Here is a 24786-nt window from a genome sequence, read left to right on the forward strand (position 1 = left end):
AATGCACGGAGAAAGGTAAAATTCAATTAAATAATGATAAATGTAACAGTCTGTGCAACGTCTTACAAAAATATTGGTGGTGTCTGAAACTACCAAACAAATACATAAAAAAATACGTGGCGGACAAATGAGCAACGTGGTTGCTGAAGTTATTCAGTATATATATGTTTAAAAAAAATAATGAACATACATCGACATCAAAGTATTATCTGTAGCAGGCCTTTGAAGTGTTTATGTATCTTTTGGTCTTTTTCCTGGGGAAAGGGGGTAGGGGTTCTTCGATGGCTTTCGACCATACTACTGTATCGTATTATTACGACCCTTTACCTCATTATTTTCGTAAAATCACGACTTTATTCTCGTAAAACTACAATCTATTCTCGTGGTACTTTTTCTTTCAGTCTGGCCCGAGTGACGCGTGACGTACTTCCTTTGCCGGTGACGTCATCGCGTACAGTCAGCTAGCGCGTCTGCCTCTTCTTATTAGCATGTGGATGCCAGTTCCTTTATTTCTTCGAACTTGCTTTGCCTCATAAATTCCTTTTCGAAACTCTACATTGTCGACGGCACCATGAGTACATTGTGGATGGGGAACGTAAGATCATTGCTACTTTTTATGTTGTGATAAAAGTTGAAAAACAGCATGGCGGGCATGTTAGCTAATCTTCATACGTTGTTGACTGGGCGCACAATAAATTTGTTAGCAAAAGCTAACTGTTTACTTTCTAACTTGACCTCACTCTGGCGTAAAAAAAAAATAAAAAAATACTTGACAGTCTTAACGGTAGCGTTGTGAATTGTTTTGTCTGCTCGTTTTTTGCCTCAACGTATCACAACTGCGTGCTGCTTTCACGTAATAGCCATTAACAATATGTTCCCAATAAAACAGCTTAAGCTACGTGGTTTTACAGTGTTTAGGTATACCTAATGTAATGAAATTCGCAACACGGCTTCTTAATATACTAGCTTCATGGCGTTACCGACATTTTAGAAACTTGTACACCGACACCTCCACCACTACTGTTAAAAACTGCAACCACATTCAGAGATTTGGGACCCCCTCGATATAGGGCCCACTAACTTAAATGCTGCAAATTGAAAATACGTGCTATTTTCAGTCAGTCACTGGTCTTTAGAATTATCAGTTTTCTCCTCCTCTCTTTCTGACCACATTGGTTCACATCGTTACGTTAATAAATCCAAATTATAAACACAAAGCAAGCTGAACAAATACAGACCTAAGCTTACACAAAAACATATTTGGCATTGTGCCGTGTCTTTACCTAAAAGCATCCGAATTGTGATAACGTGACTTCATCATTTAATCGCTCATTATGTGAATACTGTTTCTATGCTGCACTGTAGCTGGACTCCTATATGGACGAGAAGTTCATCACCAGAGCTTTCTCTACCATGGGTGAGCAGGCGGTCAGTGTCCGGATCATACGCAGCAAGATAACAGGGTGAGAGTCTTAGTGTAGCATAGTTTTTTGTTGTTGTTGTTGTTGTTGTCATACCTTTTGAATATGATTTAACTTTTAACAGTGCGCCGTCGTCAAGCAGCGCTCTGGGGTATTGTTTTGTGGAGATGGCGGATGAGGCAACAGCTGAGAGGTGTCTTCGTAAAATCAATGGGAAATCCCTACCAGGATCCAGTCCGGTATGAAGAATTATAGGGTAGTATATTAATTTCTGGTCGGGTGACATATTTCATTATTTCCTACAGCCGACAAGATTCAAGTTAAACCGAGCCACATTTGGGAAACAAGAAACTGGGTGAGATGAAATGAAGAAGTAGGATTTCAACTGTAACTTGAAAGTGACAGAGGACCAGATGAGGCCAACTATCAGACCTTATTTTTATGTTGACATATTGTGTGTTGTCATAACCAACCCCTTTTCATCTTTTGTAGTCAGATGTACTCTTTGTTTGTGGGCGATCTTACCCCAGAGGTAGACGATGGAATGCTGTATGAGTTCTTCTACAATCGCTTCCCTTCCTGTCGGGGAGGAAAAGTAGTGCTGGACAGCATGGGAAACTCCAAGTAAGGCCTGGTACACTCATAAAGACTTTTCAAACCAAAGAGTTTTTTTTTTAATCTTTGACAGACCCCACACATATAACGATAAACAAATCTGGCATTTAACAGTTTTGATCGTATTGTGTGTGGTGTGCTCCGATAATGTAAACCCTGAACAGCACACACCCAAAGATTCTGTTCAAACGCCGAACTCCAAATCTCACGTGATCACACGTGATATCACAAAACTGAAGAAACCCTTCCAGCTTTGCGCCAATGTTGCCCGGACGTTCCCAAAGGTTGCTGGAACTTTATAAAATGGCATTGTCCACAATAAAACAACTTGCTTTTACTTCATGCCATCATGCCAAAAACGACATCGGGTAAGACGTTTATTTTTATTTACAGTAATTTCCTTTTGTTGAGTCATGGCACTTCTTGACTGGCTATATTCCGTTGTACATAATTCACAGTGTCATGACTTGGGAGAAGTCGGCTCTCCCCCCACAAAGACTTTTCGTCGTAAATATTGAACACGTTCATTATTTAAGATTGTCTGCTCCGACCTGTTTCTGACCCTAAAATCGGGATTAATCCACTCTTAACACACATCAAACCTAAGGACAATCTTATAGAATGTTATCTGGTGTTTGACGTGCTTGGTCGGGAAAGGGCAAAATCAGCACAAAAACATGCTGATTGTCTTTATGTGTGTACCAGGCCTACGTTTTGTCAACGTCGCTGCTCTATGTAGCGATAACCAATAGAACTGGAGGACATAGTAAACTAACTATATATTGAACAAGTATTAGGCCCACACTGAAAAGCATAAATTGTAGAGAATTTTTATCAATGTTTTCAGAATAAAGTTGTTTTAATAAAAGGGAGAAAACCTCAATAATATAGAAAAAAGTTGTACTATTAGAGAATAGTAAAAAGTGAGCCTATTACAACGTCTACATTTCTAAAGCGATCCTATTAAAAATAGTCATTAAAAATATTAAACATTGTCGTCAACTAGGTTAATTATGTTTCTGCAAATTTATCTTCTGAAACATAGTGTAAAAAGTGCTCAATTCCATGGGGGTGGTGTCACAATACCACAATTATGACTTCTATACTATACCGGAATACAGTATCTCGGTGCTGATTTTGAAACAATACCATGGGAAAAACCTGAAAAATCATTGCAGTGGAATCATTGTGGAATCCTTATTTAATAATTTTTATTCAATCTAAATATTATGCAGTAGAGGATAATAAAGGAAATTATAATTACCGTAATTTCTCGTGTGTAATGCGTAGCCATCTATAATACGCACCCCCAAAGTTTACCTCAAAATTCTGGAAAACCCTTTTACCTATGTATAATGCATTTTTACAATGCAGGATGTTGCTTCTCCCCATATGATCAAAATATGAAGTATTATCTGTTTTTTGTTAGTTTTTAAAAATAATTATTCTGAAGTTAAACACTTTCTTTGAACATGTAATACTTCCTTTTTATTTACTTGCTCTTGTTTTGAAATTCACAGCCCTGGTTTTATTTAGTAAATGAGACAACACACAGTTGTGCTCATATGTTTGATAACCCGGGCAGTATTTGTAAGATGGGTACATTTCGTTAAAGAAAACATGAAGGGCCAGTTTAATTTGAATAGGATTCAAATTAAACTGTCAAGCTTTTCAGAAAAGCATTATCATCAAACAAAACATAACCATAAAGAAATTAATGATGGTTGTTGTTCAGTCATCAGTCGTATTTAAAAAATAAATAAATAAAACAATTCTGCCAGGGTATGTAAACTTAGGAGCACAACTGTACATATGCATTCATACGTACCCCTGTCATATTGGAATGAAAGTGTAGGCTACACCTTTTTCATAGCCTCTAGGTGGCGCTGGCATATTAGAATGAAAATGTACACCTTTCTCATAACCTCGAGGTCGCGGTGGCATATTGAAATGAACGTGTACCGCTTTTTCATAACCTCTAGGTGGCGGCATACATTTATGAAATGGGACAGTTCCCCCCCCCCCCATTTCCCCCTATACCTATGTATAATGCGCACCATTTATTTGTTTTACATTTTTTGGGGGGTGCGCATTATACACAAGAAATTACGCTATGTTCCAGCATGATAAAATTAACAGTTCAACATGTTTGAACAAAAGTAAAATTAGTTTTGCAGCTGCTGAGATGTGTCGCCTTGTTTAAAATATAAATAGTGCTTCACAGAGGTTTGTTTTATCTTTGGTCGGGGGGTGGTGTCACAAAACATACACGTGACCTATGGAGATTAATCCAGATCTATGACTACTACTAAGACTATTGTGACTATTATTGCCTTGCACTGAGTTGTAATTCTATTTTTCCGAATCTAAATCTAAACTAATGTCCATTGAAATTGAGACATTACATGTTTTTCCGTAGGGGTTGCGGCTTTGTTCAGTTCCCAGACGAGCGCCTGCAGAAGCGAGCGCTGGATGAGTGTCAGGGAGCTGTGGGACTTGGTGGTAAACCTCTGCGACTAAGCTTAGCAGCTAACAAGTAAGTTTGTTTTGGGGCTATGTGCATGACGTCGTACTGGAACTAAAAACTGATATGCATCAAATCTGCAACAAGTCGTGTGACAAGTGGAACAAAGTACTTTGTGCAGATTGTTATTGTTATTGTTATTATTCGGCATTCAAACCTTTACATTCTTAAAAAGTGAAAAGTTTGATTTAATTTGTAGCAAAACACAACAATGATCCAATGCAGCAGTTAAAAACATAACCCTGCTTTTATTATAAATAGTGTTATTTCAACTCATGCAGTATTTAATTAATTTTAACAAATAGGCTGTGGAAGCAAAAAAAAATATGTTCAAAAATAAAAATATAATATTGTGTTGGTCATACAGGGCTCTCAAATGTTATGGATCGTCCGTATTTTGTGCGCTAATTCATTACGCCTGTAACACTGACCGTTCCGGGTATTTTTTGAAAATCCAGCATCCGATGGGGGCGCTACGACGCCGTTTCACCGTCGAGCCACCATGATGCTTTAGACGCTGGCCAGTAGAAATTTCATAAATGAATTCAATGAAATAAGCACCACTACGTTTTACTTTTACTTGAGTCACATTATCGTCAAGTAACAGTACTCTTACTTGAGTACAATATTTGGCTACTCTACCCACCTCTGGAGCGGACATCCTCTATTGCTACTCTTTATGTTTAAGCAACATTTTTTCTCATCAGATCAGCCAGTTTGTTGTGCTGTTTTTTTTGTATTTTCGTGTTGAGGTTGTGGTCCCAGCGGAACCGCGACGCACACGTAAGATCGGCGACAAGAGTTGATCCGCTAGTACATCTTGTATTAGTTAGGAAACGCGCCTACAATTATGTAATTAATTTACGGATGTTAATGTTAAATGTATTAAGCGACGGGCCGATGTTAGGGGATTATGTCTGTGGCTTTCGCAACAGTCAAAGCTGATACCTTAGCCCATGCATCCACAATCCATTCACATATGGTGGTCCACCGTGCCGCCTGAATAATTATTATTATTATTATTATTATTTTTGCCTTATTGTGCTCTTCAGAGTGGGGGCACGGTGGGTGACTGGTTAGAGCGTCTGCCTCACAGTTCTGAGGACCGGGGCTCAATCCCCGGCCCCGCCTGTCTGGAGTTTGCATGTTCTCCCCCGTGCCTGCGTGGGTTTTCTCCAGGCACTCTGGTTTCCTCCCACATCCCAAAAACATGCATGGTAGGTTAATTGACAACTCTGAATTGCCCTTGGGTGTGAATGTGAGTGTGAATGGTTGTTTGTTTCTATGTGCCCTGCAATTGGCTGGCGACCAGTTCAGGGGGTACCCCGCCTCCTGCCTGATGATAGCTGGGATAGGCTCCAGCACGCCCCCGACCCTAGTGAGGTGAAGCGGCTTTGAAATTGGATGGACTCTTCAGAGTCTTCCAGATTGCTTAATTTATGTTAAAATTAAAAATATTCTGTGCGGGGGCCCGGGGGATCTCCCCAGATGCCCCTACAATGTTTTTTTTGTTTGTTTTTTTTTGTCACCTTTTTCATGCCTTTGGTATTTGCATGTCTGTGTTTAAGTGAGCCACAGTATTGGAACATGTGAATGATGGGTGTTTCTAGTTGCTCAGGTGTTGCCTTTTCAATTGATTGCTTAAACATTAGATCGTGCTTGTTATTGGCCTGGGTTTCACTTGTGAAAACTGCATTTGCTGTTAAGCAAACATGAAGACCAGAGAGCTGTTTATGAGAGAAAAGCAAACCATTTTGAAGCTGAGAGAAGTGGGAAAATCTATCAGAGCTGTTGCACAAACATTGGTTATAGCTAATGCAACAATTTGGAATGTCCTGGGGAAAAAAAATAAAAACTTCTGGTGTACTGAGCAACAGAGATCGAACAGGTCGGCCAAGATTATCAACAACAGTTGATGACAGAAACATTGTGAGAGCTGTGAAGAAACATCCACAGACAACAGTCAGTGACATCACTGCCAACCTCCACGGGACAGGGGTGAAGCTATCACAATCCACTGTTTGAAGAAGACTTGGAGAGAAGAAATATACTGGCTATACCACAAGATGCAAACCACTCATCAGCAAAAAGATTCGGGAGGTCAGATTGTAGTTTGCAAAGAAGTACAGAGATGGGCCACAAAGGTTTTGGAACAAAGTTTTATGGACTAATGAGACCAAGAGTAACCTCTACCAAAGTGATGGGAAAACCAAAGTATGGAGAAAGAAAGGATCTGCTTATGATCTAAAACACACAAGCTCCCCTGTGAAGCATGGTGGAAGTAATGTCATGGCTTGGACTTGCATTGCTGCTTCTGGAACAGGCTCACTCGTGTTTATTGATGATGTAACACATGATAGTAGCAGCAGAATTAATTCTGAAGTCTGCAAAACCATTTGCAGAAAAATGCATCCAAACTAATCGGGAGAATCTTCATCATGCAACAAGACAATGACCCAAGACACACTGCCAACACAACAAAGGACTTCATCAAGGGGAAAAAGTGAAAGGTCTTAGACTGGCCAAGTCAATCACCTGACCTTAACCCAAAAGAGAATGCATTTTACCTCCTGAAGAAGAGACTGACGGAAGAAACCCCCAGAAACAAACAAGAACTGAAAGAGGCTGCAGTAAAGGCCTGTAAAAGCATTTCAAATGAAGGATGCACGTCAGGTGAAGTCAATGGGTTGCAGGCTTGATGCAGTTATTCCAAGTAAGGATTATGCCACCAAATATTAAGTTGTTCACTTAATTTAATAGTGTTTGTTCCAATACGTTGAAAACCCCCAGAAACAAACAAGAACTGAAAGAGGCTGCAGTAAAGGCCTGGAAAAGCATTTCAAATGAAGAATGCAACAGTCTGCTTAAGTCAATGGGTCGCAGGCTTGATGCAGTTATTGCAAGTAAGGGTTATGCCACCAAATATTAATGTTGTTCACTTTAATTTAATGTGTGTTCCAATACTTTTGCTCACTAGGAAAATGGGTTGCTAAAACAAAAAGTGGTCTGTCCTGAGTTGATGAAAATCTAGATGAAAATACCATGAAATAAAATCTGCAATTCTGAACTTTTGTCTCATCTTTTGTGTCATCTTTTGATCGGAAACCCAAATTGCTTCAGTATATAACAAAAACAAAGGATTTGACCTTGCCGTTACAATTAAAAAAAAAAATTGAAGGGGACAGTGGGAATATTTTAGTAGGTCCCTGTGAACTTTGATCGTTTTAACATTGTATTTAAGTCATTTTTCAACATGGAAGCGCACTCTAGTATTTAACAATTGCGCCGACTGAGACCTGATGCCAAAATGTCCCAGAAACTTTACCAATGTATTTTTCTTCGTTTGCAGCCTAAGGAACAGACCACTGCAGCCTGAAACCAAAACATGGCCGTCAAGCACCTCTTACACGCCAACCTATGACCACTACAGCCAGTACCAGCAGCAGGCGTATCCCAACTATTACTCCTCCTGGGGTTACGATCAGACTGCAGCAGGGTACGGCTACAACTATCCACAGTATGATTACTCACAGTATGCCCAATCACTGGTAAGCCCTTATTCCATTTTTCAATCCGACGTTCATATTTTTTGAAATTAGCAATTTTGGCATCATGTTTGGCTTTGTTTTAATTAGGAAATGGACCTTCAAGATGATGGACTTGAAGGTTTGTATGCAGATTGATGCTGGCACTTTATGAACATAATTGCTCATTGGCACTCAAAGCTATTTAATCACATTGAAATGAGAAAAGGGTGTGCTTCAGTAGGCAACTGTCTGTGTTTCAGATCCATCAGCGGAGCTGGATGTGGTGGAAACAAACAAGAGGTTCATAGAGAACAGCGAAGAACTGTATGATGCTTTAATTGACTGTCCGTGGCGATCAGCAGAGTTCTCATCAGAACAGGACCAACTGGTGGAAAGCATACCAGATCCACTTTGCTACTAAAACTGGATGCAGTTGCTTCATGTGGTTTTATGTAAAGGCCACTGGGGCTTTTGACAGTGTGGACCTTTCTTAGAACAAAGGCAATATTTTGTAGTATTTGTTCATAAACTTGTGGGGCACACAATTTTGTTAGTACAAATGACAATGCTTTTTCAATTCTTCATTTGTGCTTACCGGTATTTTGCATTTAAGGTTTTTGGCCACCAAATCTAAGCGTCATGTTAAAATTATTTTGTATGTAGACCTTCCAACTCAGACCCACCCAAGAGGAAAAAAAAGAGAAATGAAGTACTAACTTTTTTTGTTTATTTGTTTTGTTTCTTTTGTGTTCATTAAATCTCAAATTGACATTCTGTTTTTATTTTCTGGTCTCATGTGCGTTCCAGCTGTTGTTCAAAAGAATTTTGAGGGGATTTTGGTGCGTTCCTCAATGGTACAGTTGCTCAACATAAATGGGTTCTCCCTTACAGAGTTGTTAGAAAACTTCGTTTTCTTTTAGAATTTATATTTTCTATGCAGCACTATACTACAAAATGTTCTCACTGTCCCACAAATGATGGAAATTGATAGCAAATGAGATTTGTCATTGTGAACATAATGTAATAAAAAAAAAAAATGCTGCTCTTACACAACAGTAAAATGGGAGGCATGTGTATATATAAGTGGACCCAGTCCCAACTGACTTGGGACACTAGACTGGCTGTCAGCCAATTTTGCACAGCACATATAAGACAAATATCAATTCAGACCATCATTCACCCATAAGGACAATTTAGAGTCTTCAACTAACCTAACATGCATGTGTTTGGAATGTGGGAGGAAGCTGGAGTACCCTTAAAAAAAAAAAAAAAAAAAAAAACGTAAACACGGGGAAGGACTGAGCTGAGATTTGAACCCAAGACCCTAAGGCAGGCAGGCAGGCTCACTACTAGGTAAATGTGTTGCACATTCAAACTTATTTCAAATGAAATCGCATTACTACATACCTTAGTAATTCCCAAATTGGCCCCTTTTATGGATTTAAGTGTATTTCTTTCCCTATCAAAAAAATAAAGCGAAATATTTTGCAATTACGGTACACAAAGAACACCAAAAAGTAATCAAAATGATTTTATATTCGATTGGTACATTGCGTCACCATATTTGTTGTCTTACAAAACACTGGTGTATGATAATAGATGAACATTTTCTTTTTCAAAATGTACACTCAGTGCAGCGAACCTTTTGCAACTTTCGGCTTGTCCCACGATGGGTCGCCACAGCATGAATTGCTTAGTAGTTTTTACGCTGGATCAACCAATCACTTCAATGGTCCACTGAGGGTGAGAAATGAGGAAATGAAAAGTTGACCTCCAGCATTGTGGTGCGTGATGTAGCGAGTGTAAAACTATTATTTTATTGTTCAGTGGATTTATATTTTTTGTTGTTAGCGGCTATAAATCTCGAGTGCTTTGGTTTGATATTGATTAATAAATATGACGTCAATTTGACAACAGGTTAAGAGTTGATTAGTTGGAAAGTGTAGCCAATCCCAATAGTGTGCTACGAGGGAAAACGACTGCAAAAACGCCAGCACAATCACTTTGAAAAAGTATTTGTTTTTTATATGAACAACATTTGGCGGGACACTGGAACAGTCGGTTACCAGCTTTCCCAGTTCTAAAAATTGTGCTTCCGAAATCTCTTGATTTAGATTCCGCGAACAGCGCCCAATGAAGGTTGCTGTTCGAAACACTAACGTTGTTGAAGCCCTTTTATCGTTCCGATATGATCGTTTCACATATGTGTGAGAGTAATACGTTTCTCTATCATGGTGCCGCAACGCTGGCAAAATTAAAAACATTTTTTATTTTAAATGTATAGAAATATTAGTATTAAAAATGACGCATAACAATAAAAATGCATACGATAGTGGCGTTATTGTCAATATATAAGTTTATTGGAACGATGCAAAGGCTATTGAAGTGCATTATGGGTAGAAATTCAAGAGCGACCTAATGTTCTTGGTTTCGATTGGTTGATTTTACTGCTTGGCTACGAATGGAGCCCTGCGATTGGTTGCGGACCCGTCTTGTTGTACCCTGGACAAACAGCACAGAAATTGATGGTTATTTAAAAACAAACAAACTTGTGAAAGATATTTGTATGTTATTTTATTTTAGCACAGCGCCATTTAGTTTGTTGCTTAAAAAAGCGTGACTTTTGCAACGTTTCTGTTAAATATCGCGTTGTTTGTAAGAATATCACTCATACATCAATGTGTTCACTGCGAGTGTTGCGTTTAGTGACATACAGTACTCCCATAACGTATTGGACCTCACGAGCTACATTAAATATTGGATGATGTTTTTTTTTTTTTCCGTTGCCATTAAGATTAACACGCTGATGTTGTTTCCAATTGCCAAAAGAGGGTGCCATATTCTTCGAGAAAGGTTCCCGAAGAATTCTTCACTGCACACAGGTTTATTGAAAACCAACAGATATGCAATCAACCAACAATTACTCCCGTGATGTCCCTGAAGAGAAAATTAGCCACCTAAAGAAGGCAGTCTGATCATAGTTCCTGTCTTCAAATGGAATATTTCTGGTTAAAGCATGGTCAACTAGACTGTACAACAAATGTTAATTCTGTTTGACCTACGATTTCTAGTTCTAAATTTGAGTAATTGAGTTTGACAATCCTACTTTTAGGCATCTAACTGAGGAAAAGGTGGATATTTGAGTTGCAAGTCGTCACATTATTAGGAGGAAAAGGTTTTAAGGCGGAAGCGGCATGTATTCGTGAGCACAATTATATTCCATTGAAAGAGCTGCTAGCAAGTTGTGCATCACATACATTAGAAAGCATCACATCTCCATGTGAGAACCCTGAATGGTGAAATCAAATTGTATTTTGAGAGAGCGTGGTTTGCATTTATTGTGTATTGTTAAATAAACTAGGGTCAGTTACAGTGAGGCAATGACCCAGCCTCCATCTCAGGTTACAACTTGCATGTAGTATTCTCCTCGGCCTCCTCCTCTCCCGCTTCTTTCCAGCACAACTTCTGCTTAAGTGGTATTGACCTTCCTTGCTGTCATCAGTGAGCCTCTTCAGCCTCCGTTTACTTATTTAGTTTGTCAGGCTTAGCTTTCATTTTTCAGAGCCATAATCTGCCACCCTGTAACTGGATTTTGTTGGGAATTAGGGGGATCTGGAGATCTGCAAAGGCAGCCGTCATCCCTGATTTCTTATTTCTTACTTGCCTGGAGTGGCTGGTTTCCTCTTAACAGGCTGGAGTGAGGGTTTGGTGGCGTGCCCCCGCCATGGATCACTCCCTTTTTGATTATCTCCGCAGCCCTCACACACCCGCTCAGGACCTGCTTCCTGCCATTACGCAGTTGCCTCTACACAGCCACAGTAACTTCTCACCTCCCTGTGGCTACCATAGAGGAGAGGACAATGACATTCTTGATGATACAGCTCAGCAGGTCCAACCTCACCAGCAGCAACACCAGTCCTTCCCCCCTCAGCAAGAAAATGACCCGTGGCACATCTCTCAGCAGATTCCCTCTCCTAACGCTCCGAAAAGCACCAGTTTGCCACCACTCGAGAACCCCGCTTCAGAATTGTGCTCCGGGGATCGAAATGTGTGTGGTGCCAAACCCAGTGGGGAACCTACGGGAACATCCTGTGAGGAGTACAGCCAAAAGAGTCTGTCATTGGAGGAAGCTGACAGAATGACTCCCAAAGGTAAGAATGAAGGTTTGGGCAAGAATGCGATAAGGTTATCTGCCATATACAGTGAGAGGAAAAAAGTATGTTGAACCCCTTCACTATCTTAAATTTCTGCATAAATGGATCATAAAATATGGCCTGATCTTCATCTAAATCACAACAATAAACGGTTTCATTAAAATAATACCACACAATTTTTTTTTTTTCATATTTCATATTTCATCTCAATCGGGTTGAGGTCAGGGCTTTGAGTGTTGTTGATTTGCTTCTGTGTTTTTTGGATCATTGTCCTGTTGCAACATCCATCCTCTTTTGAGCTTCAACTGTTGGACAGATGGCCACAAGTTATTCCGCAAAATATATTGATGAACTTGTGAATTAATTTTTCCATTGATGTTAGCAAGCTGTCCAGGCCCTGAGGCATCAAAGCACGCCCATACCGCGACGCTCCCTCCACTCTGCTTTGCAGTTGGGGTAAGGTTTTGATGTCGGTGTGCTCTGCCACATTGTGTTTTGTCTTCCTCTCAAACAATTCAACTTTGATTTCATTTGTCCACAGAATATTTTGCCAGCAGTGCTGTGAAATACCCAAGCGGTCTTTAGCAAACTTCAAATGTGCAGCAATGTTTTTTTTTTTTTTTAGACAGTAATAGCATCCTCCTTGGTCTCCCAAGAACCCCATTCTTGTTTTATGTTGCATGTATGGTATATTTGTCAGAGATATTGGCATGTGCCAGTGATTTTTGTCAGTCTTCAGGGTTTTGTTTGTTTTTTTAACCTTATTCAGCATTCTGCACTGTGCTCTTCCAGTCATCTTTACAGGATGGCAACTCCTTTGAAGAGAAGCAATAGTGCTGAACTCTCTCCATTTATCGACAGATTGTCTAACCGTGGACTGATGAACGTCAAGACTTGTAGAGATACTTTTGTAACCTTTTCCAGCTTTATACAAGTCAACAATTCTTAATTGTAGGGCTTCTTAGAGCTATTTTGAGGAGGCATGGTACCACAGTAGGCTATACTTTTTGATGAGACAATTCTAAACTGTTGTTTCTATTGGCCAGAGCACCTTTAAACGACACCTCCAATCTTGTTTCATTGATTGGACTCCAGGTTGGCTCACACCACACTCTAATTAGCTGTTGGAGAATCCGCAGCCTCAAGGTTCACTTACTTTTTCCTCCCTGTCCTGTGAATGTTTACATGTTATTTTGAATAAAAATATGAAAACATAATTGTTTGTGTAGTATTCGTCTAAGCAGACATTGTTTGTTGATTCTTGTGATTTAGATGAAGACCAGATCAGACCAGACCACATTTTATGACCAATTTATGCAGAAATTTAAGAAATCCACACACTTTTTCCATCCCACTTAAATTAGGAATGTTTTTCTACTTTTGTTATCAATTTTCTTCACTTTCCCTTAAAAATCTAAACGTTGGATTCTACAATTCATCTTTTGAGATTAACAAATGTTTGGCTCTACTGCATAAAATTGTCTACTTAGATGAGATAATTATTGATTTGAAGTTCCTTATTTTTCCTTTTCAAAATAGAATGCCATTTGTAAGCTTCCGCTTGGTCCATTGACACGCAGACCTGAAGAAAATGTTTTTGTTGAAATACGGTTTCATGCATGTATTTAAATTATAATATTGATGTATGTGTCGTGGATATTTTTGTCAGTAGGATATACAGAAAAACAAAGTTATGACAAAAGAACGTGAAAACTCTTTGTGCCTAGAATTGAAGACAATAGTTTGAATGAAACAGTTTTATTCATGATTTGAGTTCATTTGGTTGATCTCTTGTGAGAAGAAAAAGAGAAAGTTCATTAACTTTTTTATTTACAGCCACACTATTAACAGTGGAGTCAATGTTTATTTAAACCCAAGTAATTGAACATGAGCCTGTTTAAAAATAGTTACAATCCGATATACTGTAGTTTGTGTTCATTGTGTTCACAGAGTATATAGTTGGTTAGTCCAAACAGTCAGTAGGTTAAAAAAAAAAAAACAAGCGCAGGTTAGTTAACAGAGACATAAAACCTCATTCTGGGAGGTTTTTGTTAAAGGCTTATATACGGTGGCCTGGAAGTGCAAAACCATATAACAAATTGTGAAACACTTTTACATTTCAGAAATCAAATTAACAAAAGCAGAAACACTTTTACAAAAGACTAAACAAATTACAACTGAGACAAACCCGTAAAGGGAACGTCCCATTTCACAGACATTCTTAGAAATCCCACGGCCTTTCTTGGCAAGACTCGCCCCACTTCAACATGATTGGCTCCTGCATCGCAGGAAGGCTAGGCTACGCAGATGTAACGAGATGTCCATCCCAAATATAAAATATAAAACAAAGAAGTTTATTTTGGTTAGAGTTAGGACTAGGGTTGGGGTTAAGGTAGTTTAGAATGAGTTAAATTTAGGATTATGGTGTTCAAGGCTGGCGCACACCGAGTTGTTACATCTGCGTAGCCTCGCCTTCCCGCGATACAGGAGCCAATCATGTTGAAGCAGGGCGGGTCTTTCCGAGAAAGGCCGTGGGATTTCCAAGAATGTCTGTGAAATAGGATGTTCCCTTTCCGGGTTGTCTCAATTGTAACTTTTTTCGTCTTTTGTAAAAATGTTTCTGCTTTTGTTCATGCGTTTTCTGAAATGCAAAAGTGTTTCGGTTTTTGTGAATTTGTTTTCTGAAATATTTTGGCTTTTGTTCATTTGTTTTCTGAAATGTAAATTTGTTTCACAATTTCTCAGTGATAGTGTGAATGTGAGTGCGGGTGGTTGTCCGTGTCTATATGTGCCCTGCGACTGACTGGCGACCAGTTCAGGGTGTAGTCCGCCTTTCGCCCGAAGGCAGCTGGGATAGGCTCCAGCGCCCCGTGACCCTAGACCCTAACCAGGATAAGCGGTGTTGAAAATGGATGGAATTTGTTCTATTGGTTCGCACTTCCAGGCCACCGTACCTTGTATTTTGAACACATAAAAATAAATCAATGAATTGTAAAAAAAAAGACTAAAAAGGCCATATCCAGGAAGATTTCACAATTTAGTCTTTAAATCAATTTGCTACACTTGACAAGCGGTTTTGGAAATATTGCCATGTGGAGAATTTTCTGATTCCCTGGGAGAGACATATTGTTGACTGAACCTCTGGGGGAAAAAAATGAGGATGCTGCCAGCAGCCGAAAACCACATCCAATTTTTGAAACGAACTTCTTTGGCGCTGAAGCCAAAGTGTTATGGGAAGTATTTTATTTATTTATTTTTTGTACTTCATATCTGTAAGTAGACCAACTGATTTTTAACTAGGCCTATATTACAGTGCCCTTTACTTATTTCCATGGTCATGGTGATCTGAAACAAATTTTTAGATTAATAGAGGCAGAAACATTTTCCGGGTATAGTTAAAAATACAAATGAATGCACAATATTACCAAAAGTATTTGGGTCATTTTCATATAATTTGGTCATAGGTAATAATGACAATGTCGGTTGAAAAAAAAAAAAAACATTAAATTTAGCAAATCTTCGATGCCGCCTTTGTTTTTTTTATATGGGTGTCCTCCATGCTGAAATAGCCATGCTTAAAGTCCGATTTTCCAAAAAGTTATTGATGATTTAAAATTGTAGGCATTCATCGTAAAGGCATTCCTGATTGACACCAAATGGTGCTGGCCCACTGAAATGCACTTGCATCGCAGTTTTCTCCGGGCACTCCGGTTTCCTCCCACATCCCAAAAACATGCATGGTAGGTTAATTCACAACTCTAAATTGCCCGTAGGTGTGAATGTGAGTGCGAATGGTTGTTTGTTTCTATGTGCCCTGCGATTGGCTGGCAACCAACCAACCCCGCCTCCTGCCCGATGATAGCTGGGATACGCTCCAGCACTCCCGCGACCCTTGTGAGGATAGGCGGCTCAGAAAATGGATGGATGGCATTAAAAGTTGGAAAAATATTTGTTTCTAACATCTTCCCATAGGCTCACCAACTGTGAGAGGGGCCATAGAGGTCGGGTGCAGTCTGAACTGGGCAGTGGCCGAAGGCGGGGTCCTTGGTCCGATCCCCGGCTACAGAAGCTGGCTCTAGGGACAAGGAATGTCACCTCTTCGGCAGGGAAGGAGCCCGAGCTGGTGTGTGAGGTCGAGAAGTTCAGACTAGATATAGTCGGGCTTGCCTCCGCACACGGCTTGGGCTCTGGTACCAGTCCTCTTGAGAGGGGTTGGACTCTTTTCCACTCTGGAGTTGCCCATGGTGAGAGGTGCCGAGCAGGTATGGGTATACTTATGGCCCCCCGGCCTGTACGTTGGGGTTCACCCTGGTCGACGAGAGGGTAGCCTCCCCCCGCCTTCGGGTGGGGGGACGGGTCCTGACTGTTATTTATGCCTATGCACCAAACAGCAGTTCAGCGTACCCACCCATTTAGGAGTCCTTAGAGGGGGTGCTGGGGACTCCGTCGTTCTGCTCGGGGACTTCAATGCTCATGTGGGCAATGACATTGAGACATCCAGGACATGCGACTTGCGGTCGCATGTCCTGGACACTCGGGTGAAGACAGGGGCGGGGCTGTCAACTGATCACCACCTGGTGGTGAGTTGGCTCCGATGGTGGGGGAAGATGCCGGTCCGACGTGGCAGGCCCAAATGTATTGTGAGGGTCTGCTGGGAATGTCTGGCAGAATCCCCTGTCAGAAAGTGTTTGAACTCCCACCTCCGGCAGCACTTCACCCACGTCCTGGAGGAAGCGGGGCATATTGAGTCCGAGTGGACCATGTCCCGCGCCTCTATTGCCGAGGCGGCCGATCGGAGGTGTGGCGGCAATCCCCGAACCCGTTGGTGGACATCAGGGATGCCATCAAGCTGAAGAAGGAGTCATATTGGGCCTTTTTGGACTGTGGGACTCCCTAGGCAGCTGATGGGTACCGGTCCAAGTGGAATGCGTTTTTTGTGGCTGAGGCAAAAAGGAGAGAGTGGGAGGAGATCAGTGATGCCATAGAAAACGACTTCCGGCTTCGAGGAAATTCTGCTCCACCATCCGGCGTCTCAGGAGAGGGAAGCAGTGCACCATCAATACTGTGTATAGTGGGGATGGGGCGCTGCTGACCTCGACTCGGGACGTTGTGAATCGGAGGGGAGAATACTTCAAAGACTTCCTCAATTCCACCGACACGCCTTCCCATGAGGAAGCAGAGTCTGGGGTATCTGAGGCGGGTTCTCCTATCTCTGGGGTTGAGGTCACTGAGGTGTTTAAAAAGCTCCTCGGTGGCAAGGCCCTGGGGGTGGATGAGATTCGCCCAGAGTTCCTTAAAGGCTCCAGATGTTGTAGGGCTGTCCTGGTTGACACGCCTCTGCAACATCGCATGGACATCGTGGACCGTGCCTCTGGATTGGCAGACTGAGGTGGTGGTCCGCCTTTTTAAGAAGGGGGACCGGAAGGTGTGTTCCAACTACAGGGGGATCACACTCCTCAGCCTCCCTGGTAAGGTCTATTCAGGGGTGCTGGAGAAGAGGGTCCATCGGAAGTTGAATCTCAGATTCAGCAGGAGCCGTCCTGGCCGTGGAACAGTGGACCAGCTCTTCACCCTCGTCAGTGTCCGTGAGGGTGCATGGGAGTCCCCCAACCAGTCTACATGTGTTTTGTGGACTTGGAGAAGGCGTTCGACCGTGTCCCTCGTGGAGTCCTGTGGGGGATGCTTCGAGATTATGGGGTACCGAACCACCTGATACGGGCTGTTCGGTTCCTGTACGACCAGTGTCAGAGTTTGGTACGCATTGCCGGCTGTCAGTCGGACTCATTTCCAGTGAGGATTGGACTCCGCCAAGGCTGCCCTTTGTCATAACTTTTATGGACAGAATGACCTGGAGAGTGCCCTCTCCAGGTCGGGGATGAGACAGTTGGCTCAGTGCAGCGTCTGCAGTGATGCGGACTTTGTATCGTTCCGTTGTGGTAAAGAAGGAGCTAAGCCGAAAGGGACTGCTGCCCCCGCGACCCGACCTCGGATAAGTGAGGTGGATGGATATTTCTAAAAATTTTTTCTTAAAACTATGACATTTTGATGAATAGCAACTGCCAATGATTCAAATACTTATCAGTACAATTAATTAATTTATTGCTCACCTGCCTTGACTCACATATGAATTTAAATTACAACCCATTCTTAAATCCAACCATTCATTTTTCCGTGCTTAATATGACACCAGCCCACCATTTGCAGTTGTTGTTGTTGTCAACTCTTTCAGGAAGGATTTCCACAATGTTTAGGAGTGTGTTTATGGGAATTTCTGGCCATTATTTCAGGTGTGTTTGTGAGGTCACATGTTTATGTTGGATGAAAGGGCCTGGGTTTCAGTCTCTGCTCAAATTCATCCAAAGTTGTTCTCTTGGGTTGAGGTCAGGACTCTGTATTGGCCAGTCAAGTTCATCCACGCCGAACTCTCTCATCCATGTCTTTATGGGCCTTGCTTTGTGCACTGGTGCACAGTAATGTTGGAACAGGAAGGGGCCATTCCCAAACTGTACCCACAAGATTGGGAGCATGCAATTGTCCAAAATATTGGCCCCTTAGTTCCAGTGTTAGGAACTCTGAATAATTCAGCATTCTAAGAGATTTTGGACAATAGCTGGGGCTTATTTGTTGAAGTGGACGAGGAAGCCCCACGATTAATTTCGGAACTTCAATCTGGGCAGAGGCAACTGTTTGAGGAAATACGGTATTCAAAATGTAAAGATGATCCCTGAGGGTCAAACATCTCAGATTTCACACTTTATTTATTGCAAATGCTTAAAAAGCTACAGTATTTATAACGATACGAATTGAGCTTATTTTTAAATACAGTAACTTGAAAAAGGAAAACATATTTTGTTCTGTTGTTACAAAATATTTGAGGTGGTTTGCCAAAGAGCATTGTTCATCCGCAGTCCACAGTCAAAATCATGTTGCTGGAAATATAAAATAAAAAAAATAAAATAAATCTCTCCCTACTACATAACAATTTGAAGGAGCTTGCTTTCAAATGTTAAATTCAATAGATGGCCGCTTTCAATAACTTGTGAATTATTACTAATTTGTTATATGAATTGTGTTCAGCTATTGTCTTTTAGTTATTTGCCAACTACTGTTTGGAAACATTGCAAATATAATTTACAACGGCGGTTGAATAATTTTGAGTGCAACTGTCGATAGAAATAAACGAGACCTATCAAGATATGCCGTTATAGTCAACAACATTTGTCTGTAAAAACACACACAGCAACTCTATAACTGTATAACTAATATATGTGTGTGTATAAGTGTGTGTGTGTGTAGATATATTGAAAATGCATAATCTGTATAAGATAAAAACCAAAACAGTGAGGATAAATTCCAAATCCTGTGTTTTGTTATTATAACTGTACCCCCCTTTTTCCTCTTCCCCCCCCCCCCCCACTCTTTGGTAGACTGACTGGAAAATGTTCTGCTTTTCATTTCAGAGTCCCAAGACGGGGGCTATAAGTCAGACATGATCAACAAGCCCAGAAAGGAACGCACAGCCTTCTCAAAAGAACAGATTCGGGAACTGGAGTCCGAATTTGCTCACCACAACTATTTGACCAGACTGAGACGCTATGAAATAGCGGTCAACCTCGACCTCACGGAACGACAAGTACGGTACCTGTTTATTTCAATTAGTTATGAGGCGTTAGAAACACAGGAACATGTGCAAATCTATTAAAATAATTTCTCATTTTGATGGGAGTCAGTGAATGCAAATGCAAAAGCCTTGACTTTTTATTATTTTAGTGGTTCAAATTTCATGATTTATAGGACGAAATCCCACTCAATGTCCCATTCGCAATCGCCCTGGAATTGACTGTTGTAGTCTGCCTTTTCCATTTTTTTTTCAGATTATATACATATGTTATACTGCTGTTGTATTAAGATGGATATTCTATTGGAAATGGAATTCGACAGAATGAGGTTTGAGAGGGAACAGACAGAGAGAAAAGAGAGACCCGACGGAAAAATAAGCAACAGCCTAACAATGCTATTTGACAACAATAACAAAATTACACATAGGAGTTGGATTTAAACTTTCTGTAGACTGGAAACGCAGCGCTCGACGCTGCGAAGGAGGGACAAGTAGCATTAGGACATGGCAGGAAAGGACAGAACAGGAGCAGTCGGAGAGGCAGTGGCGGGAGGGGCTATTCAGTGTCGATCGCCCCTGGAAAGAGTTGAGTGCAAATTAACCGGCCCTTCACTGCAAATCTCTCCTCCAGTTGCGATAGGCTCCAGCCAATGGTATGACCCTGAAAAGTATTCATGGTAAAGAACATTGGAAGGATGGATAAACTGAGGGAACTCATCCAGCCTGTGACACCATCACAACCACCTTCTACGGAGACCAAGCAAGCAATTGATGACCTGTACCGCTGGAGCTTTGAGGGCCTGGGGATGGACCAGAAATGGAAGCTAGGCTATCTTCGTTGCCAAAGATGAGCAATGCACAAGCCTGCTCTGGCATGAAACTGACACTGGTGGGCTATAATGTTTTGTTAGTTGGCGTAACTAGTCCGCAACAGTCCAGTTGATGGTACACTTCAGTTGCTTATAATAACATCACAGCCACTTTTACAATTAGAAACTCTCATCCCTATCTACAGTATATTGTACCTTACTAACCTTTTTTTTCTTTCTTTCTTTCTGAACAACTTTACTACATACAGTATACAGTATGTTGTCCTCTGTTTAAAAATATATCTATACAGTACATACACCTGTATATATATCCTTTTTTCCCCTCCATCTCAACCCAACTGGTCAAGGCAGATGGTCGCCCTACACAAACCATGTGACAGTTTTCCTTGCCTCCGTCACTAGTCGGTCATCCATTCATCCATTTTCTTTACCGCATCTCCTCACTAGGGTCACAGGCGTGCTGGCGCTTATCCCAGCTATCTTCGGGCGAGAGGCGGGGTACACCCTGAGCCGGTTGGCAGCCAATCGCAGGGCACATATAAACAAACAACCATTCGCAATCACATTCACACCTACAGGCAATTTAGAGTCTTCAATCAACCTACCACGCTTGTTTTGGGGATGTGGGAGAAAACAGGAGTACCCGGAGAAAACCCACTCAGGCACGGGTAGAACATGTAAACGCCACACAGGTGAGGCCAGGATTTGAACCCTGGTCCTCAGAACTGTGAGGCAGATGTGCTAACCAGTCGTCCACCGTGACGCCCAGTCGGTCATGTGAAGTTAAATTCGTTTTTTGAAGAGCGTGGTTCTAGAACTGCTCATTTGTAAAAAGCATTGAGATAACCTTGTGATTTCGTCCAAAGTAAATCAAACTGAATTGACTAGACCTGGCTTTATTTGCAATTCCCTCAGGTGAAGGTGTGGTTCCAGAACAGGAGGATGAAGTGGAAGCGTGTTAAGTGTGGCCAACAGGGGGCAGAAGCACTTGAAAGAGAACTAAAGAATGTCAGAAAGGGGATATTGTTGCCGGCAGAGATTTCGGGTATTGAGGGACTGCAATGCTCAGCGAGCTCACCAAGAACAATGACTGATGATGAGAGCCCAGACAGCGACCTGAGCTCAGAAAATCCTTACCTATGACATTCTTTGGTTTCGTCCTCAAGAAGGTTTTGCTGGATGGTGTACAATATAGGAGAGTCTGTTCAAACATTTTACTGCGTGTACTGTATGACATTCCTTTTAAAAATGTCTACCGTATGATATAACCTGCTATAAGGGGTCATCTGCGCTCTGTGACACCATCAAGTGTCAGTTCTTGGACCCCTCCTGTTCAGCCTGTATATGCTACCCTTGGGTCAAATTCTTCAGAAATTTAATTTTGAGTATCATAGCTATGCAGATGACACACAATTATACCAAGCAGTGTCTCCAGATGACTACAGTTCAATTGAGGTGTTGTGTCACTGTCTAAACAGATAAAAAAAACTGGATGAGCCAAAATGTTCTTCAATTAAACCACAACAAACTGAGATAATTGTTTTTGGCAATAAAGAAAAGAGGATTGCTGAGAGTAAATACCTGGAGTCACTCTTTTTAAAAACCAAAGACCAAGTCCGAAACCTTGGTGTACTGATTCTGACTCTGACCTGGCTTTCATCAGTCATATCAAATCAAATACTAAAAGTGCCTTCTACCATCTGAAGAACATATCCAGAGTGAAGGCTTCCATGTGCCAAGCAGACCAGGAGAAGCTCATCCATGCTTTTATCTCCAGTATACTTGACTATTGTAATGGTCTTCTGAATGGACTCTCACAAAAGAGCATTAAACAGCTGCAGCTCCTTCAGAATGCTGCAGCTCAGGTTCTGACCAGAACAAAGAGGCCAGAGCATATTACTCCATTTCTAAAGTCTTTACACTGGCTCCCAGTCAGCTTTAGAATAGTTTTTAAAGTTCTGCTACTGGTTTATAAATCACTAAATTGTTTAGGTCCTGAATACATGAAAGAAATGCAAATGGTATATAAACCCAGTGGGGCTCTGAGATCTACAGTCTCAGGTCAAATAGTGGCGCACAGTCCAAAGGAAACAAGGTGAAGCAGCATTTAGCTATTATGCTGCACACAAATGGAATAAGTTGCCTACAAAAGTGATGTCAGGCCCAAGTGTGAATTTTTTAAAATCCAGGTTAAAAACTCTTCCTTGTTCTCATGCTTTTTAGAGCATTTCCACTTTTAAATTATATTTCTTGCCCTGTATGCTATTTTAATTGTACTTTTTCCCCATCTTTGTTTTAAAAGTTAATAAGCTGTTTTTTTTTCTTTGTTTTTAAATGCTTTTAATCATGTAATGCATATTGCGTCACCTTGTGTCTGAAATGCGCTATATAAATAAATTTGCTTTGCTTTGCTATCGTTTATATATGTCTTTATGTGTGGGTTAGCGTCCAAGACGGTAGCTTCTGGTCTGCTTGGATCATGCAAGCCTTTACTCTGGATCTGTTCTTCAGCCGGTAGAAGTCAGAGCGGAATCTAAAATTGGTTCTACTATCAGATTTCAAGGAATGTACTCAGTTGTTGTGTTTTTGAATGTTTGGATTTTTTCCACTGGACTTATGTGTTTTATTGTATTTTTATTTATTATTTTATTAATTTCATTGTTTTTTTTTTTTTTTTAATATAAAATGTGTGTCTTGTAAATAAATGCAGAAAAGATCAGAGAAAATTGCTGATTATTTAATGTAATTTCAAGGAAAAAAATACTATATCGGGATATATCCATACATAATTTTTTTTCCATACCGTACAGCACTAAGCAAAGCAAAGCACATTTATTTATATAGCACATTTCATACACAGGGTAACTCAATGTGCTTAAAATGATAAAACGATTTGAAAACAAACAAACAAAAATAACTGCTTATAAACACAATACAACTAAAACGGCGTACAGTGCGAGAAAGACAATTTAAAAGTGGAAATGTTCGAAAAAGCATGAGAAAAAAGAACATTTTGAACCGGACCTAAAAACATTCACATTTTGGGCTGACGCTGCAGAAAAATATTTTGTGTGATTATAAAACATATTAACATATAAGTTAATGACATAAATGATATCATGAATTTTGTATGATTTCCCTCCCTCATGCAATTTGAATTTATCAGAGTCAATTGGGTTGATAAGCAGTACTGATAACGGAATTGGAATCGCTAAATTCATGCCAATTCCCATCCCGACCTTTGCCCCCTACGGACCCTCGAGAATGGCATTTTTTCCCCTTTTGAGTGTCTGTGGCATACTTGTGACCCTAACGAGGACATGGCTATAGAGGGATATGACCAGCCTGAGGTCAACATTTCCTTTTTTTTTTTTTTTGGTCGCCAATGTTTTATGTGTACACTAAATTCCAAAGGATACATAACCTGACGAGTACAATGTTTAAAACATTGATTTAGTTAGGTCAATGTAACAAGTTAAAACAGACTTTGAATTTCTCTGGCGACAAATCCAGGGTGCCCCAGACATGACGTGAAAAAACAAACGACTACTACTACTACTGTGGGCACGAAATAGTTACAGTGCGCAACGAAATAGCCGTGGCTCCGTACTGTACTGGAGGGAAACCAAATTGAGCGCACTTCTACGGACTTGCTGCAAACGACGCAGCTGAAACTGCAAGACACACACGACGGCTTCAGGGTAAGTTCATTTTCTCATCACGTTCTCGTCAATATCTTATTATGCTACATTTAGGCGGTTATTTGATTCGGTCTGTGTTTGCTACTTTGCTGCAGTGAGTAGTAGATTACTCGGTGTGTTTGTCAGAACTGCAACTCTGCACGCACATCAGGGCACTTTGAACGTAGAGCTGAGGGGTTGCTACACCACCAAGCAAGGTACAGCATGTTGTGCATGAAGTGAGAGTTTGAGTGTGTCGCTTTTGACATGGCAAAATCACCATAGGGCCCAGCTAGCCTACACGGAACCCAAAGCGACATTTATTTTGGGGTACACTGTCGCAACTGTGCAGGCCTGACGGTATTGCTTTCATTATCCCAGATGTGTCATATGCAGACTCAATCGGGCCACATAGCT

The 24786-nt window shown here is 40.9% G+C and overlaps 2 protein-coding genes and 1 non-coding gene across 5 annotated transcripts; 2 read left to right on the forward strand and 1 right to left on the reverse strand.

Annotated features, from left to right (window-relative positions):
- Positions 1-443: 443 nt before the first annotated feature.
- LOC133395936 (tRNA selenocysteine 1-associated protein 1-like) lies at positions 444-8858 on the forward strand. Of its 2 annotated transcripts, XM_061665247.1 has the most exons (9): positions 444-595; positions 1366-1463; positions 1546-1660; positions 1727-1776; positions 1914-2045; positions 4456-4572; positions 7910-8108; positions 8196-8226; positions 8348-8858. In XM_061665247.1, exons 1-9 carry the CDS (start codon positions 572-574, stop codon positions 8506-8508), a joined length of 927 nt encoding a protein of 308 aa, XP_061521231.1. In that variant the 5' UTR covers positions 444-571; the 3' UTR covers positions 8509-8858. The 2 variants fall into 2 exon arrangements, with proteins under 2 accessions (XP_061521231.1, XP_061521232.1); XM_061665248.1 differs by lacking the exon at positions 1914-2045.
- A 1271-nt stretch (positions 8859-10129) lies between these two features.
- LOC133396193 (U11 spliceosomal RNA) lies at positions 10130-10265 on the reverse strand. Its single transcript, XR_009767330.1, has one exon. It is a non-coding gene; the product is annotated as a U11 spliceosomal RNA (small nuclear RNA).
- Positions 10266-11554: 1289 nt separating this feature from the next.
- On the forward strand, positions 11555-22568 carry LOC133395826 (homeobox protein MOX-2-like). 2 transcript variants are annotated; one of them, XM_061665044.1, is made up of 4 exons: positions 11555-11976; positions 12052-12238; positions 19702-19874; positions 21605-22568. In XM_061665044.1, the coding sequence occupies exons 1-4, from the start codon at positions 11812-11814 to the stop codon at positions 21830-21832; spliced, it is 753 nt and encodes a 250-aa protein (XP_061521028.1). In that variant the 5' UTR covers positions 11555-11811; the 3' UTR covers positions 21833-22568. The 2 variants fall into 2 exon arrangements, with proteins under 2 accessions (XP_061521028.1, XP_061521027.1); XM_061665043.1 differs by having other exon boundaries at positions 11555-12238.
- The last annotated feature ends 2218 nt before the right edge of the window (positions 22569-24786 follow it).

Source organism: Phycodurus eques, chromosome 20 (genome assembly GCF_024500275.1).
Source record: "Phycodurus eques isolate BA_2022a chromosome 20, UOR_Pequ_1.1, whole genome shotgun sequence".
Classification (NCBI taxonomy): domain Eukaryota; kingdom Metazoa; phylum Chordata; class Actinopteri; order Syngnathiformes; family Syngnathidae; genus Phycodurus; species Phycodurus eques.